Source organism: Aquarana catesbeiana, linkage group LG04 (genome assembly GCF_042186555.1).
Source record: "Aquarana catesbeiana isolate 2022-GZ linkage group LG04, ASM4218655v1, whole genome shotgun sequence".
NCBI lineage: Eukaryota > Metazoa > Chordata > Amphibia > Anura > Ranidae > Aquarana > Aquarana catesbeiana.
In genome coordinates, this window is record NC_133327.1 from 54,614,729 (window position 1) to 54,631,807 (window position 17,079).

The 17,079-nt window shown below is 40.4% G+C and overlaps 1 protein-coding gene across 1 annotated transcript in view; it reads right to left on the bottom strand.

Annotated features, from left to right (window-relative positions):
• Nucleotides 1-17,079, bottom strand: part of LOC141139255 (cytochrome P450 2G1-like) — a 143,252-nt gene that overhangs the window by 101,073 nt on the left and 25,100 nt on the right. Inside the window, exons 3-4 of the mRNA XM_073625212.1 lie at nt 12,148-12,310; nt 9,421-9,570 (exon numbers count right to left, since the gene is read on the bottom strand). Of these exons, the coding sequence (XP_073481313.1) occupies nt 9,421-9,570; nt 12,148-12,310 (313 nt within the window). The remainder of the gene's footprint in view (nt 1-9,420; nt 9,571-12,147; nt 12,311-17,079) is intronic.

Consider the following 17,079-nt stretch of genomic DNA (forward strand, 5'->3'; position numbering starts at 1 on the left):
GCTGCAACCAGAATTTGATGTCTTATGTACATAACCAGGGCTGCTGTTAGAAATCACAGGGCCCTGTATAGCCTGCCTGGCAGGCCCCCCCAAAAAAATATTAAAATAATAATTTTGCTAAAAATATACAAAAATCATTATTAGCGCATACAAACACAACATCCCTTACAAACTTACAGGGGAACAGGAGGGTACAGTACAGTGGGGGGAGGTCAGGATGGCACAGTACGGGGGGCAGGAGGGTACAATACAGGGGGCAGGGAGGCACAGTACGGGGGGGCATAAAGGTATAGTATGGGGGGAGGAGGGCACAGTACAGTGGTTAGCAGGGTACAGTACAGGGGGGAGCAGGAGGGTACAGTACAGGGGGAGGGTAAGTGATCACAGTACAGGGGGCAGCAAGGTACAGTAGAGGGGCAGTAATGTATAATACAGATATGTTCTCCTCAAGCAGAACTGTGCAGGGAAGCTGCTGTTATAGATCCTACCTATTCTGGCAGGCTGTCACTGGGCTAAATCTACAACTGAAATGACAACTCCCCCTCTACCTTCCCCTCCAGGGTTTCTGGCTCTCTTCCGGCACTTTTCAGGAGTTAAGAAAGAACCCAGAGGCAGAGCATCTTATTACTGCTGAGTACTGCGCCAATCACATGGGATGAATAGGAGAAGAGGGTAAGCAGGGACTGGCACAGTACACATCCCACCCATACAAGCAGCAGCAATAGTAAGATGCTCCGCCTCTGGGTTCTGCCTTAGCCCCTGAAAAAAATGAGGGGTATGGAATGAGTATGGGAAACATGGGGTAAGGGAGAAGGGGGGGGGAGCGGGGGTCTGTATAGGGATATACTGATCTTGGTCTGTATAGGGATATAAAGGAGGAGTATTTGTGCTGGCATGAGGGAAGGGGGAGGAGAGCCAAATATATGGGGGTCAAGGGAAATACAGAGGGATAGTCAGGGATGGGCATGGGGAATACTGTGGGCTGGTGAGGAATAGCCATAGTATAATAAAAGCAAATGGGCTGTCTGGCAGGGTTGGTTAAGTGGGAGTGATCTTCATTAACTAGTAAAGATACAGTGTTGGGGGTGTGCTCGGTGGGGGATTCCAGCCACCTGCAGTGCTTGTGAATGGGGGGAGGACACACCTGCATAAATGTGAAGTGTCTGCAGAGAAGAAGACTAGGAGGGCAGTGAACTGGAGGGACAAATTGATGTAAAAGTATCAGGAAAAAAATTCCGGACAGCCGGGGAAGAGGCTGTAAATTATCAGAGCTTCCAGATGTCGGCAAACCATCTGGGAGAAGGGAGCAAGGGATAACAACTACCTGAGAGAGAGGCAGTGTGACAGGTAGAGATGAATTACATTTTTATCGGCCCCTTACCAAACTCTTGGTGTTCTGATATATCCCTCTGTTTTCCAGGAGAGAAAAACAGGCAGCGCTGGGGAGGGAGGGGGGCCGGGCACACATGGGGGGGGAACATGTGTGGCCCAGACAGGGAGGTGGATCAGTGTGGTGTGAAAATTACAGAAATTATGCCCTGTGTGTCTTTCCCTTAAGCAGCTGAAAGCCAACAGGAGCAAGAGGGAGAGAAACTGAGCTCCCATGTATGCTTGAGCCCCCTACAGGCGGATAGGCGCCCCCCCCCCCCTGCACATACCCTCAACCTGTAGAATGATTTTCCAACTCATGGGACAACAATTTGAGCACCAGTAAGTTGATATTGATCATCACTGGGGCAGGCTAACTGAGCAGGTAACTCTTTACATACCCCTTCTAATTAGAGCATTTAGGGATTCAGCATAATGATTTTTAAACATCATTTTATTAGAAAGAAGAGAAAATACTATGAAAGAAAATATTGACGGAAAAGGTATTAAATCAGAAAAAAGCAACAGTAAAATAAAGATATTCAAAGTGAAAACTAAGTAACGCAGCCATGTTTCCTGGTTCCCAAAGAAAGTATTACAGAGTTAACACATTCAGTCAAGTGTCTGAGGGGTGTGTTGTAAGGTAAGCTGGAGCATTTTACAATGCTCAGTTGACAAGCCCTCAATGGCCACCATCATGAATACATCTATATTTTCACATGGAAAGATTTCACAATCCAACAAACAAGATATTTTTTAACAGATGAAATTATGATTTGTTAGAGATCAAATATGATATAGATCTTATGAATATTTCTCTTAGGATACCTAAGGTATTTTAGTAGCCTTTTTGGATCATGTAAGATAAGCGTGTTTGGTGTCAACCTGATTGGTAACTTCTTAGACGTTCATATAACCCTTTGAAAGTAGGAGGACTGTATGTATAAAATTTGTCTCTGGTAATTATAAAAAAAATGACTCAGGATATTCCTTGTTTAAGGATGCTCTGTGAGACAGCAGACCCTGCTAGAGGAGCTTTAATAACACTGCTGCTTTCCATCTACTTTCCATCAACTTTCTCTGCTGTATATTGATTGTGGGATTGTGTTCCGTCAAAGGTTTCACTGCCTAAAATCCCTAGAACAGACATGAGATTTAAATTTGACTGCTGTTGTTACTGACTTTTGGAATTTTGGAGAAATGAGGGTAAGATTGTGTTCAGTATGACTTCCCCATTCCCTCCATAGTTTGGGGTTTATCACTTTTCATTATTGTCACCCCCCCCCCCCCCAAACATCAAGATCAGCAGCGGTGCTTGCACTTCATATTGCAGGGTTCAAAGAGAACATGCCATTTCCAGTTTCAAACCTTACTTTTCAAATTGGTCTCTGTGCCAAACATATTCATGACAGAACTGATAGGCATCCTTAGAAGCACAAGACTGTCATTATTTCATGCCAGGTTAACTTCCTGCTATTTGAAAGAACCTGTAGGAAACCTCAAGCCTATTTCTGGAGCTAACCTGGACCCCAAACTGGGGAAGAAACATAATTAACCTCAAAACAGTCAATTCTGTTTCTAAGGTACCTCCTAGATTCAATACATAAAATCTTTTCTGATAAAAAAGAAGGTGCTCAGGATTGTGGACCAGATAAGGCAGGTGAGTAAGACCCCCAAACTGTCCATCGGGAAGGCCATGTAAATTCTAGTTACCATGTCATATTGGGAGTAGTTTGGGCTCAAGACTAAGTATTACGCCTAGTATTAAAACAGTGGTCTGATTGAAGGGAAGACCTGGAAAACCATCTGCCTTTCAATCTGGGTAAAAAATCCCTAAGATGGTTGACCAAAGAAGAACACCTGAGACAAGGCTTACTATAGAGTTACTCAATCCAAGCAAAAAATCATCACAGATACCAGTTGCTGGGGCTGAGGAGCACACCTGAAGGAAGACATTGCTCAAAGGAAATGGACCTCTAATCTCTCACTTCAACTACAGGCAGTGGGAGAAGCTCTCCTCCATTTCATGTACACAATCACCATATTCCATAATCACCCCAATAAACGTGTACTCTCAATTTCATGACAGTCTCACACTCAAATTGTGAAGGGGAAAAAGTGTCATAAACATTAAGGAAGACAGCAAAACCCACCATCCACTGGGCAGAGGAGAGAAGAGAATCTAGCCAATGTACATCAAAGGGATAAAGAGTAGACATGTGCACAATTAAATATTTCGTTTTGGAATTTCGTTTTCGTCTGAAAAATAAATTTATTTAGTTACTCCCGAAATTTGTTTTTATTCAATTAGTTTTTCGTTAAAAATTGCATTCGTCTGAAAATCCAAATTAATTAAGGTCGAATCTGTCATTGAAGGCTTATGGTGTCTGTCGAATGTTCAAAGAAGATTCGATGGAGCAGCTAAACTGTACGACGCTGTATAGTTTAGCTGCTCCATCGAATCTTCTTAGAACTTTCGACAGACACCATAAGCCAAAGATTCAACGTTTGTATGTTTTTCGCTGCTTTGTCGAATCTTCATCATTCATGTTGAATGTATATAGTTCAAACAGAAAATGGACTGGTGATAGTGATCACTGATCAGACAGGTAACAAGATAGGGTATATAGAATCTATATAGAATCTCAGTCTATAATATAGAATCTATAATAATAAATCCCCCCCCCCCCCCCCCACAACACGGGCAGCCTCTGAAGCTATAACAACACTAGTATCACTATCAAGTTCACAACACTAACACAATAGCAGCAGATTATTATGAAAAAGTTAAGTTGAACTGTAGCTTGCTTCACTAATGTTCTGCTGCTGTGCTTATGCTTAATTGCTAAATAATTCAGGTTCTCTGACAAACGGACCAGCTGAGATTGACTGTCTTCTGAAATGATTCAGTGTATGTGTCTCTCTCTGCTAGCAATCATAAGTGAAAGTAAGTTGGCTGTACGTGTGTACTTAGTTCTAGCTATTTTACTGCTCCTCCTCTTTGGTTACAATCGGCCAATAACATTCATCATTATTTTTATTTTACTTCCCCCACCCAATTCCAGCAGTGATCTTTTCTCTCTCTGTCAAATCTTTTCTCTCTGTGTCGAATCTTTTCTCTCTATGTAGAATAATCTTGGACTAATAGAGCTAAGGTTAGGCACATTCGACCACAGGTTCGATGGACACAGATTGTTATTGTCAGCATCATGTCGAATCTCCTATCTATATCGAACTGTTGTCACAACGAAAATGAAAATAAAGCATTTGTTTATGTCGGATCTTTCGCTTTCCGGATTCTGCACTTTCGTTATCGTTTGTTAAAACGATAACGAAAATACCTTAAATTCGGACGAAAACGAATGCACATGTCTAATAAAGAGCCACACAGCAGAAGTTCCAAACAGAGATATCTTTAAATAAAGAGAATTTAGGCTTTATCAGAGGAATTTCATTTTCTAAGCAACTCATGGAGCATCCACAAGCATTTTTTTGTGAAGTCCCAAAACAACAAGCTGGAGCCCTTCAGGGGGATCCAAAAAAGCTTGGATACTATTTCCGAGCAATAAGACTTAGACCCTGTATAAGCATTTTTTCTTATTATTCTACTAGGGAAGGTTATAAGGAAAGTCGCCTCAGAACCTCTGCAGATTGATCCTGGTAGCCGCTTTTGGCCAAAATGGGTATGGTTCTCTTTATTCCAACCGCTGGCAGAGGAACCTCTGATAGTCCTTCTCTGCAGGAGGGATCTCCCTTTACAGCATCAGATTGTTCAACCACACCTTGGACTGTTGACCTGGATCCTAAATGGAAACCCTTTAGAGAAAATGTCTATCAGACAGGGTAATTTCCACACTCCTACATAGTAGTCTATTCCAAGTAACTATCATTCTCCCCCCCAGGTCAGGGAATTTCATATACTCACAGTAAATTTTCAAGGTAGTCTCTTGGTCCAACCTCAACACTTTTGTAAAGCATAGTTGATCTCTTGTCCTGTCAAGATCAGGTTTTTGAGAGGAAAGTGCTTCAAGTCATGGTCCCACCCTAGGTAGGCAGAAAAAGAAGTGGGAGAAACCTCACATGAGGGAACCCCGGGAGATAAAGTGGCTACTAAGGCAGCAAAGGGCAATACTGGAGTCTGATAAAAATACAAAAGAGTTTATTCAGTTCAACAATATGGAGAATAAAAGCATGCCTCAGGTTACTGAGAAATGGGGTTACATCTACACTGGTTACAGTTTATAAAGTCCCACACTACTAGAATAGAGTGTGGTACACAGACAATGGACATACAGACATCATGTAAAGACAGATTACAAACAAATAACAGCAAGAGGTCCGGACCCCAGATTACCATACACACAGAGATCACCGGCGGTAAACACAAGTGGGTGTAAAGAAAAAGGGAGTTCTCAAATGAGAAATCCTATCTAGGTGATCTATGTGTATATGGCCCTCCGGGGGTATGGGACAGCTATAAATGTGGAAAGCCTGCTGTATGCCAGACGGAAGATATCTAGTACTAGGGCTCCTGGGATGGATCGCAAACTGTTAATCAGTGCATGAAGCCTCTGAGTCCATATGTTTCAAAGATGTATTTACTGTGGTCAGATGAAAATGCGTAGAAATGGCTCCTGTCACTTAAGAAAGTCCTGCAACAAACAGGTAATATTCTGCATATTATAATGACCACTGAATAGATGCACCAAAGTTGCTGCTGAGATGGCTGCTTATCACTGATGGACAATACATCTCTATTCTAGTAGTGTGGGACTTTATAAACTGTAACCAGTGTAGCTGTAACCCCATTTCTCAATAACCTGAGCCATGCTTTTATTCTCCATATTGTTGAATTGAATAAACTCTTTTTTATTTTTATCAGACTTCAGTATTGCCCTTTGCTGCCTTAGTAGCCGCTTTATCTCCCAGGGTTCCCTCATCTGAGGTTTCCCCCACTTCTCTTTCTGCCTAGTCTGCTTGGCTCAGCAACACCTGATCAGGGTGAGTATCATAGGGTCTGTATTAATCCACACAAATGGTAGAGGTGCCATTAATGTACCTGTCACTTTTTTGTTTTGTATCCCACCCTAGGTAACATCTTGTTAAATTCCTCTAGTGAAGCATTCTGGAGTGTTTTACCCAATAAAGCATTTTCCAAGAATCCTCTAGGGTGGTGCAGTCCTAGTGTGTTTTTGTAGTCATCTTTGTGGCAAACATGGCATCAGACCCTGACCACCTTTACCAACTTGTGACATATTCCTGGTCAAAACTCATACCGCACCATTACTGATATGTGACAATCACACTATCAGCCTCACCCTGCTAGTTGAATGGAAAAAAAAATCATGTATATAAAGCCTCAGTCACTGGGTGGCAGGCACTCTGATGTCACCTGCAATCTTGCATTGTAAGGACACCAAGAGCCCACCCATAACCAGCAGCATCAAAGAGAAGAGGAGAGCACCAACTTCTGGTGGAGTGAGAGATATGGCAATTAAAACTGCTGTTTATGTTCCCACTAGAGCAGGATGAGCATTTAACCCTTGCAATATGTGGGGGAGACCCACTGCCAGGGTAGATTTTGATTATAAAAGGAATTCAGCTTTAATTTTTTTTCTTAACCTTTTCAGCATTATGAGTACCTTTTTCACCAGATCACTGAGTGGTGTACAGCTAATCTGCACACACATAAACCATTTATGGAGGTTTCTATCAAAAACATTTAAGGCCCACTTGAATAGACTCACTATAATTCCCCCAAACTCATCCAGGATTTCATTTAATCCAGCGCCAGGGTCTAGCCAAAAGAGTCACTTTTTTAAGAAAAGCTCATTGGTTCTAATACTATTCACCTTGTTGAAATAATAAAAAAATTCTCTCCTGCTCCCTTCAAACGTCTCCATAAAAAGCTTCAATCAAAAGGAAAGTAACAGGGGAAAAACGTAAAATGGCCCCTAAGCAATTTTATTTGAATTCGGTTTTAATTTTAATATTGCAGGCTCACTTGTGAAAAATTAATTTGTAAATATGAATTAATTAAGCATGTAGGAAAGATGCACCAAAATATGATGTATGTAACTGTCACTGTTGAATTTGTGATTCTATTGATTGCTCTCATGTATCAATCTACTGTACCAGTTCCTGTGAAAGGGAGGTACTGACATTCACATGGTACACCTTACACAACTATGGGTCAAAAGAGCATGTCTTCATGATAAATCATTTTTTTTTATTGATAGTGTTCTGGAATTATTTCTGATTGGGAAAAATAACCCTTTCATCCAAATGTTAAAATTGTATGCATCCCATAGCAACGCTAGTAACTGCTGCGTGTGTTCTCATTTACATCCCCAAACAGGAACAATGCCTCTCGACTTCACTGATCTAAACCAGAAGAAATGGCTCGTACATAGTCTCCACAGCTAATGAGCACAGATCAGTAACTTTGATGGTTTCAAAACAGATAGACACTCCACAGATTTGTTTAAACATTACATGCACGTTTAACACTAAATGCACACGGTTGAGAAATTCAGATTGCACTGGAGCAAAAATTACAGTTTATGGAGGAAACTATGGTCAATATTATCATATGCCAGATGCCCAGAATAGGCACCTCTGAGTACGCTCTAGTGTGTGTGTTGACATGTTTTCAAGTTGGCCTGAGTGCTGGTCAGTAGCCAAAGCAAATGCTAAAATAACAGCAAAGAAACATTTGAATGAAATAGTTTGTAGATATGCAGTTCCTGAAACTATTGAGAGTGACAAGAGGGACCCATTTTACTGGGGAAGTAATGAAAGAGATAATTGAAGCCCTTCACATATAGCAAGCTTTCCATACACCTTATCATCCACAAAGTAGTGGTAAAGCTGAGAGACTTAATGGAATTTTGAAAAACAGATGTGGAAAAATTAAAGCAGATACAGAAAAAGAATGGGTGGAAGCTTTGACATTAGCCCTATATTCTGTACAAACTACCCCTAAACAACCACATGGGCTGTCCCCCTATGAGATTTTATTTGGAGGGCCACCCAAAACAGGGCTATATTTTCCCCAACAGTTGCAGGCTTCTCACTCTAGTCTGTTAGAATATGTTCAGATTTTGCAAAGAACATTGAATAAAATACATGAAGGTGTTTATAAATCTATCCCAGACCCAGATTCTGTTTCAGGTATTCACAGAATCCAACCAGGTGACTGGGTAGTGGTCAAGCAACAAGAAAGCCACAAGAACCATAATTTGACGGACCACATTTGGATCTTTTGACAACCAGTTCCGCTATCAAGTTGGAAGGAAAGCAAACCTGGATTCATGCCAGTGACTGCAAGAAAATCCTGAAGTGATGATATCCTTTGAAAAAATTATGATGTTTCTTTTCTTTTTGTTGTTTGTGAGAACTGAGACATGGAAAAAGAACCCTTTATAGTACAAATTGCTCACAGTTCCCAATATGTGAAAATATCGGTATCCTTGAGATTCCATGTTATTGCTTCCAGTTTTTTAGGAGCAGGTATACCATCCATACGTAGAGGGTTATCTTATATATGTGGAAATAAAGCTTACGCCTGGCTTCCTACTAATTTTACAGGTACATGTCATATTGGGAAGTTAGCACCTGCTTTGGCTGTTCGCAAAGATACAGTGCAACCAGATCAAAGTACAGAATACCCTTTAGTGTTCAAAAGAGAGCTGTTCACTGAAGGTGACAAGGCATGGTCATGGTTCCCTTCCTAGACAGGATGAGCAATTGAAGCAATGAAAAGAATAAATAATTACACTAGAATTGTAGATGAGACTATTAACCTTATTACCACTGATATAGGTTTATTAAGTGAAGAAATGGCTCAGCTTAAAAAAGTATTATTAGAGCACAGATTAACGATAAACTATTGAGCAGTCTCAGACATATTCAGTTTTGTTGGACAATCCTGATAATATGTCCTCCTTTATGTGCCTTCCAAAACATCTGCTGAAAATACATATTATGACAGAGCCTTGGACTGCCTGTTACAGCATGACATGTCAATGACTTCCTTCCTCCTGATCTCACCTCCAGTATCCTCTATAGCTTTTATTAGGTGACGGGATTCCTCCTGAACCCTCTCCTCCATTGAACGCTTCCCCATTCCGAAATTCCTCAATGTCGTCACAGCAAACCGCCTAACCTGTTGCCAGCGTTCTCCATTGGTGGTGACAATACCTAAATATGGAAATAAAAGATTAAACTAATTGGTGTTGCTTCTTGCAAAATACTGTTATGACTTCAAGATCTTGGCATAATAGCTTTGGTGTAACCTCTGCAGAGTTCCTATACCCTTAAAACTGCCCCACAGCTGGAAAGTCCTTTGTTCATCAGTTTGGCAATGTGGAGAGAGGTGCACAAGGATCCAGCTAACATACTGAGAAAAAAGAATCCTAGAATGTTTCATTTTCAATAATAATGTATTTTGAACAGAGAAAACATTTTTAGCAGAACTTTAGTACGCCAGAAGTAGAACTGAGCTATAATAATGTTTCCCCTCTTTTGCACAGGTGGAAAGTTCAAGAGTCACAGGATTCTTATATGTCTTGGATACTCCAGCTTAGACATTATTATTATTAAAATATCCAGCAAGGAGAGTGGGATCACTTTATAATAGGTACAACAGTATTGAAGATTCCGGAACTCAGTGAAGAGATCTCACCAGAGATATATATATATATATATATATATAGTGAGGACGGAAAGTATTCAGACCCCCTTAAATTTTTCACTCTTTGTTATATTGCAGCCATTTGCTAAAATCAGTTCATTTTTTTCCTCATTAATGTACACACAGCACCCCATATTGATAGAAAAACATAGAATTGTTGTGATTTTTGCAGATTTATTAAAAAAGAAAAACTGAAATATAATATGGTCCTAAGTATTCAGACCCTTTGCTATGACACTCATATATTTAACTCAGGTGCTGTCCATTTCTTCTGATCATCCTTGAGATGGTTCTACACCTTCATTTGAGTCCAGCTGTGTTTGATTAGAGCCATAGGCTCGAATAGGCTTCAAAAAAGGTGGACTTGTGGCGCAAAGCATTGCGCTCGCAGTACACCCAGGTGTGTTAGAAAAGTGAATGAATATTCACTGAACCACCTCTCCAGCAATTAGGTAGCACGGGTCTGATACCCGTCACCTGATTGTCTGAAAGGACAGGCGCTGCGATTGGACACCTATCAGGAGGAGGGGAGGAGACACCTGGAGAACAGAGCTCACCGCTGCAAGGTCCTACAGCTCGCCACCGTCACCCACTGCCTGCCCCGCCACCGAGATAGGGTAAGTGCCGGGCAGATGGCGAATGGGCGGGGTCACAGTGGTAACTTTTGATGGGCACAGTGGTGGCATTTAATGGGGCACAGTGGCTACGTTTGATGGCACAGTGGCTGCGTTTGATGGCACAGTGGCTGCAATTGATGGGCACAGTGGCTGCATTTGATGGGCACAGTAATTCTGCAATTAATGTTTTTTTTTCAGAATTTTTCAGTTTGTTTGCACCACCCCAAAAATTTTGAGCAACAGCCGCCACTGCTCAATAGGGTTTAGGTCTGGAGACATGCTTGGCCAGTCCATCACCTTTCCCCCTTAGCTTCTTTAGCAAGGCAGTGGTCGTCTTGGAGGTGTGTTTGGAATACTGCCCTGCCGCCCAATCTCCGAAGGGAGGGGATCATACTCTGCTTCAGTATGTCACAGTACATTGTGGCATTTGTAGTTCCCTCAATGAACTGTAGCTCCCCAGTGACGGCAGCACTCATGCAGCCCCAGACCATGACACTACCACCACCATGCTTGATTGTAGGCAAGACACACTTGTCTTTGTACTCCTCACCTGGTTTCCGCCACACACACTTGACACCATCTGAACCCAATAAGTTTATCTTGGTCTCATCAGACCACAGGACATGGTTCCAGTAATCCATGTCTTTGGTCTGCTTGTCTTCAGCATACTGTCTGCGGGCTTTCTTGTGCATCATCTTTAAAAGAGGCTCCCTTGTGGGACGACAGCCATTCAGACCAATTTGATGCAGTGTGCGGCGTATGGTCTGAGCACTGACAGGCTGACCCCCCACCCCTTCAGCCTCTGCAGCAATGCTGCCAGCACTCATAAGTCTATTTCCCAAAGACAACCTCTGGATATGGCGCTGAGCACGTGCACTCAACTTCTTTGGGGGACCATGGCGAGGTCTGTTCTGTGTAGAACCTGTCCTGTTAAACTGTTGTATGGTCTTGACCACCATGCTGCAGCTCAGTTTCAGGGTCTTGGCAATCTTCTTATAGCCTAGGCAATATTTATGTAGAGCAACAATTCTTGTTTTCAGATCTTTTTTTCAGAGTTCTTTGCCATGAGGTGCCATGTTGAACTTCCAGTGACCAGTATGAGGGAGTAAGAGCGATAACACCAAATTTAACATACCTGCTCCCCATTCACACCTGAGACCTTGTAACACTAACGAGTCACATGACACCGGGGAGGGGAAATGGCTAATTGGCCCCAATTTGGACATTTTCACTTAGGGGTGTACTCACTTTTGTTGCCAGCGGTTTAGTCATTAATGGCTGTGTGTTGAGTTATTTTGAGGGGACAGCAAATTTACACTGTTATACAAGCGGTACACTCACTACTTTACATTGCAGCAAAGTGTAATTTCTTCAGTGTTGTTACATGAAAAGATAATAAAATATTTACAAAAATGCGAGGGGTGTTCTCACTTTTGTAAGATACTGTATATATATTTTTTTCCTTACCATAACCTCCTGTGAGTCGTTGTGTTACTGGTAAGGATCCACGAGCACCAAATTGATGAGAATAATTAACCAGGGCCTCTTTAATAACTGCATATCCAGAAAGTACAACCACTGGTCTAGGACCCAACCAGACAGTGAAGACAGGTCCATACTGCTTAGTTAGCTGTAAAAGAGAACACATAGGATAATTCTTTTTTCATATTTTTCATAATTTTTTGCATCTCAGTGATGCTAATCTCCTCCAATCTCTTTCTCTCACTTTTTGCCTACATGTACATTCTCCTCCGAGTGTCTGATACATGTCACTCCTTTGGACTGGCTTCCTAGGAGTATCTTCTCCAATTGTTCAGGATTGTCCCAGTATTTGAGCAGAATCCCACTGTCTTCCTAGTCAAATACATTTCCCACCATAGAAATGAATAGAAGGTCTTGGAGAAAAGTTGCTATATCTGCTATGAAAATGAATGTGCAGCCACTGAATAAGCTGTTCTTTGGCCTACAGCTTGTCTGAGCAACTGCCTATTTATTTCTATCGTGGCAGATGTCTTGTTTGAGCACCGGGACATTTTTCTTCCTACTGACCACAGAATGCAGGACATTTTTTCATTCCACTGACCACCAACACTGGGGGATATCAGAAATGTAAGGGGCAATGTTCCATTTTCCTGACCATTGCACTATATTTGTTATGTTTTATCTTAAGTGCCCTAAATATATCTTACAATAGAAAATCTATATGAACATATATGATCTATGACCAATCTATGCAAACATCTATGATCTATAAGCAATTAGTCATACAATTTCTAGTGAGATAATTCATATGTATGCAAAACATTAAAGTGCAACGTGCTTGTGAAAAAAACACATATACAATGAAGAAAAATTGTGAACAATAAAGTCCATAAATAAGCGATAAAAAAATGTTTGTGTACAAAGTGCGTAAAAACAAAAACAAAAAAAATTTTACATTTCAATCAAAAATGTAAAAAATGGTGAAAAATATAAAGATGATTCTTCAAACAATAATCCACATCATTATCATGACACAAAACTTGTATGCTGATCAAAAACTGAGACAATAACACCAAAAAGTGATCCTCCAACAGCCGCGCCAAACTGACTCACCAGATCCAATAGCTGGGAGGACGTAATATGATGAAACGCGTAGGGAAGGGTCAGGACGCTGACGCCAACATGCTGCCCATGATCGTGCTTGCAGCTCGCATACGAACTAAAGTGGCTGGAGATGATTAGGATACATATCTATGCCAAAAATCCCTAGTGTCTTGTCTGACACTTGAAAAGTGTGAGTGTAACTTTTAATGTTTTAAATAAATATTTTTATAAATGGTATCACACTTCCTTCTTCCTTCCCTTATATATATGGATATCATGGTATGATTCACTTGAGAGGACCTGATGCACTTGCAAACGAATACCTCTGACTCAAGCATTTATTGCAAAAAGGCGCAGCTGCTGGTTTATAATCTGAACAGCTATTGGATCTGGTGAGTCAGTTTGGAAGAATCATCTTTATATTTTTCACCATTTTTTACATTTTTGATTGAAATGTAAAAAAATAATTTTTTTGTTTACGCACATTATACACAACATTTTTTTGTCACTTATTTATGGACTTTATTGTTCACAATTTTTCTTCATTGTATATGTGTTTTTTTCACAAGCACGTTGCACTTTAATGTTTTACATACATATGAATTATGTCACTAGAAAGTAAATGACTAATTGGTTATAGATCATAAATGTTTGCATAGATTGGTCATAGATCATACATGTTCTTATAGATTTTCTATTATAAGATATATTTAGGGCATTTTTAGTTAGATCTGTGCTGTTTCACCATCATTTTTTCAACACTAGTTTTTTAGTTCTGCCATTAATCAGAGCAGCTGCGAGCCACAGATTGTCAATCATTACAAATTTTGAACTTTAGAGTCTTTGGCGCTGTATTGCATGTTCTTTTTGTTCATGTTTTATCATAAATAGACTTGACCCTTGTTCCCTACTGTATATTCTGTGTTGTATGTTTCACTGACCTGACCCCTGTGCTTTTTTTTCTGTGTTGTACCCCTGTGCTCTATATGCTATGATATACGCTATGTGGACCTGACCCCTGTGCTCTATCTCCTGGCCATCTCCTGTAGTATGTCTGCAGTCTCTGACAATCTTCTCTAATAAATCTGCAGTCTCTGACCATTTCTTAAAGTATGATCGTAGTCTTTGACCATCTCTCTTGTAGTATGTCTAGAGTCTCTGATTATCTCTTTTAGTAATAAGGAATGGAAAAAAGGAATGGAAAAAAATACTGCGCTACCACTAAATAACCCCCCCCCCCCAAAAAAGCAGCAGTTTAACTGTGGGATACACACAAAAAAAAAATCAAATATATAGAAAAAAACTGCTCTATACCATAAATCATGTGTGAATGTGCAAAAATGAAAAACACCTCTCATGAAATACCAACATAAAAAAACAAACAAAAAAAACGTAGTGATCAAATAAACCATAAAGGTGAATACTAAGCACTGTAAATAGGACTGTGAATCAATATATGCATATCAGAGTTCATAAGCGATCTTGAATGGAGAAAATCAGAAAACCTCTAGGAAAGGTGAAGAAAGTCCCAAAGGCAAGCCCCTCTGTACTCTGCGGAGAGGACTTAAATATGAAGACTGTATGAAAACACCACTCACAGTGATCCTCCACCACTTAGATTTTGCGCTTACCACAAAGCAAGCAGTAAAAGCTTGTGTGCAGACCCAAATCAGGGATATCCAGCTGGTAATGGAGCTTCTCTGTATGCAGCGTGACTGCGAAAATGCACTAGGAGATCCACCCACTCGAGATAAAATAAGATAAAAAAAGCAGTTCGCCGGCCGGCATAGCGAGCGCCCGTTCACAATAGGATCGCGATGACGTTAGAGCGTCAACCTCCCAACGTACGTTTCGTCTACAACTGACGTCGTCTGGGGAACAGGTGACGCTCTGAGTCATCACAATATATAGAGTACATAAAACCATGCCTCGTTATGACATCTCAGCGCCACGAAGGATAAGCCATCAATCACATAATTAGATTGTAGCCAGAGCTAAAAAAAGGAAAAAAAACAGGAATCACTTGTTACCCACAAAGGATATACCTAGAACCATTAAAAATGGAATGCGTAAATTGTATAAAAAGGAATATTAAATGCATGAATGGTAAAACCCATCAGTATAAGGCCGATGGATCAAGCCAACAACAGCGCATATTCTTACAGGCACACAGTGTATGCAGACAACACTCCGCCATCTTGTGGGACTGAGGGGAATTGCGTCTCCAAAAAAACCCTAAAAAATATACACCCATGATGTTTATGCAATCTATATGGATGTGAACCCAAAAATACATATATGAAGGATATATATATATAAGACATGTGTACTTGAAAAGCACATATGTCTTTATCAAAATTTATATCAAAATGGTGGTCATTATGAAACTAAAAAAAGAAGAAATATATAAACCAAGAGGCAAAAATTCTCATACAATATGTCACAAAATGGTTATATAAACCCATAATGTGAAGATCACCGAGGGGAATTGCATCTCTGAAATAACTCTAAGTAATATACACCCATAATGTCTGCCCAATCTATATGGGTTTAAACTCAAAAATACATATATGAAGGATATATATATATATATATATATATATAGGACATATGTACTTTAAAAGTACATATGTCTTTACCCAAAATTCATATCAAACTAGTGGTCATTAGTAAACTAAAAAAGAAGAATAATAAATATATCCTCATACAATATGTCACATAATGGTTATATAAACCTATAATGTGAAGATCACTAAAAATAAATAGAAGTCAAGGGACAAAAATCAAGGACCAAAGAAAAACAAACATCTATGAAAAAAAGGGGGGGGAATATAAACTCCTATCAACACCGAGATGTCACATCGAGTTCACAGCGATATTATCAACATTAAACATTATCAATAAATGCATTCAAGTCTACCTCCACATTTAACCCAAATGGTGTATAACATTTGATTTTATATATCCATGCCATTTCCAACCACGAGATCCCTCGCACTAAAGATCCACCCCTCCAGGGACGTGTGTACTTATCTATCCCTAAAAAGATAGTTTTGTCCGGATTTTTATTATGAACTTCTAAATAATGCCTGGACACAGGATGTTTAGGGAAACCATTGAGGATATTCGTCACATGTTCCTTGAGTCTAACCCTGAGGGGGCGTTTAGTCCTGCCCACATACTGTAGCCCACAAGGGCATTGGAGCAGGTAAACCACCCCCTCAGTAGAACATGTGATGAAAGGCCTGATGGAAAACTCTTCCTGAGTGCTGAAAGACCTAAAATTGTTGGTTCTTCTATGTGTACAGCCATTTAATGAACACAGCCTACATCTCCTACATTGGTAAAATCATGTGAGGTCATTAAAAAAACTTCTTTTGATAATTGGGGGGTCGATGATGTTAGTAGCGATGGTACCCCTAAGTGAAGGCACCCCTCTATAAACCACTTTGGGTTTTGCGGGAAGAATGGTATTAGGAGTGGGATCATTGGTGAGAATATGCCAATGCTTTTTAATCATTTGCCCAACTGTCCTATGCTGGATAGAATATGTTGTGATAAACGGAATGGAGGGCACCCCATTGTCATTAGGTGTTCTCTCCTTGAGTAAGTCGTTCCTATCCATAGATAGTACTTCTTGAAGAGTGTTATTAAGAAGTATATCTGAGTACCCCTTCTCTGAGAAACGTTTAGTCAGAAAGCTCGCCTGCATAAGGAACTCTCCGTTATCTGAGCAATTCCACCTCAGGCGCACATACTGACTTTTGGGCACCGACCTAATCCAGGCTTCGTGATGGCAGCTATTGGTGGGGA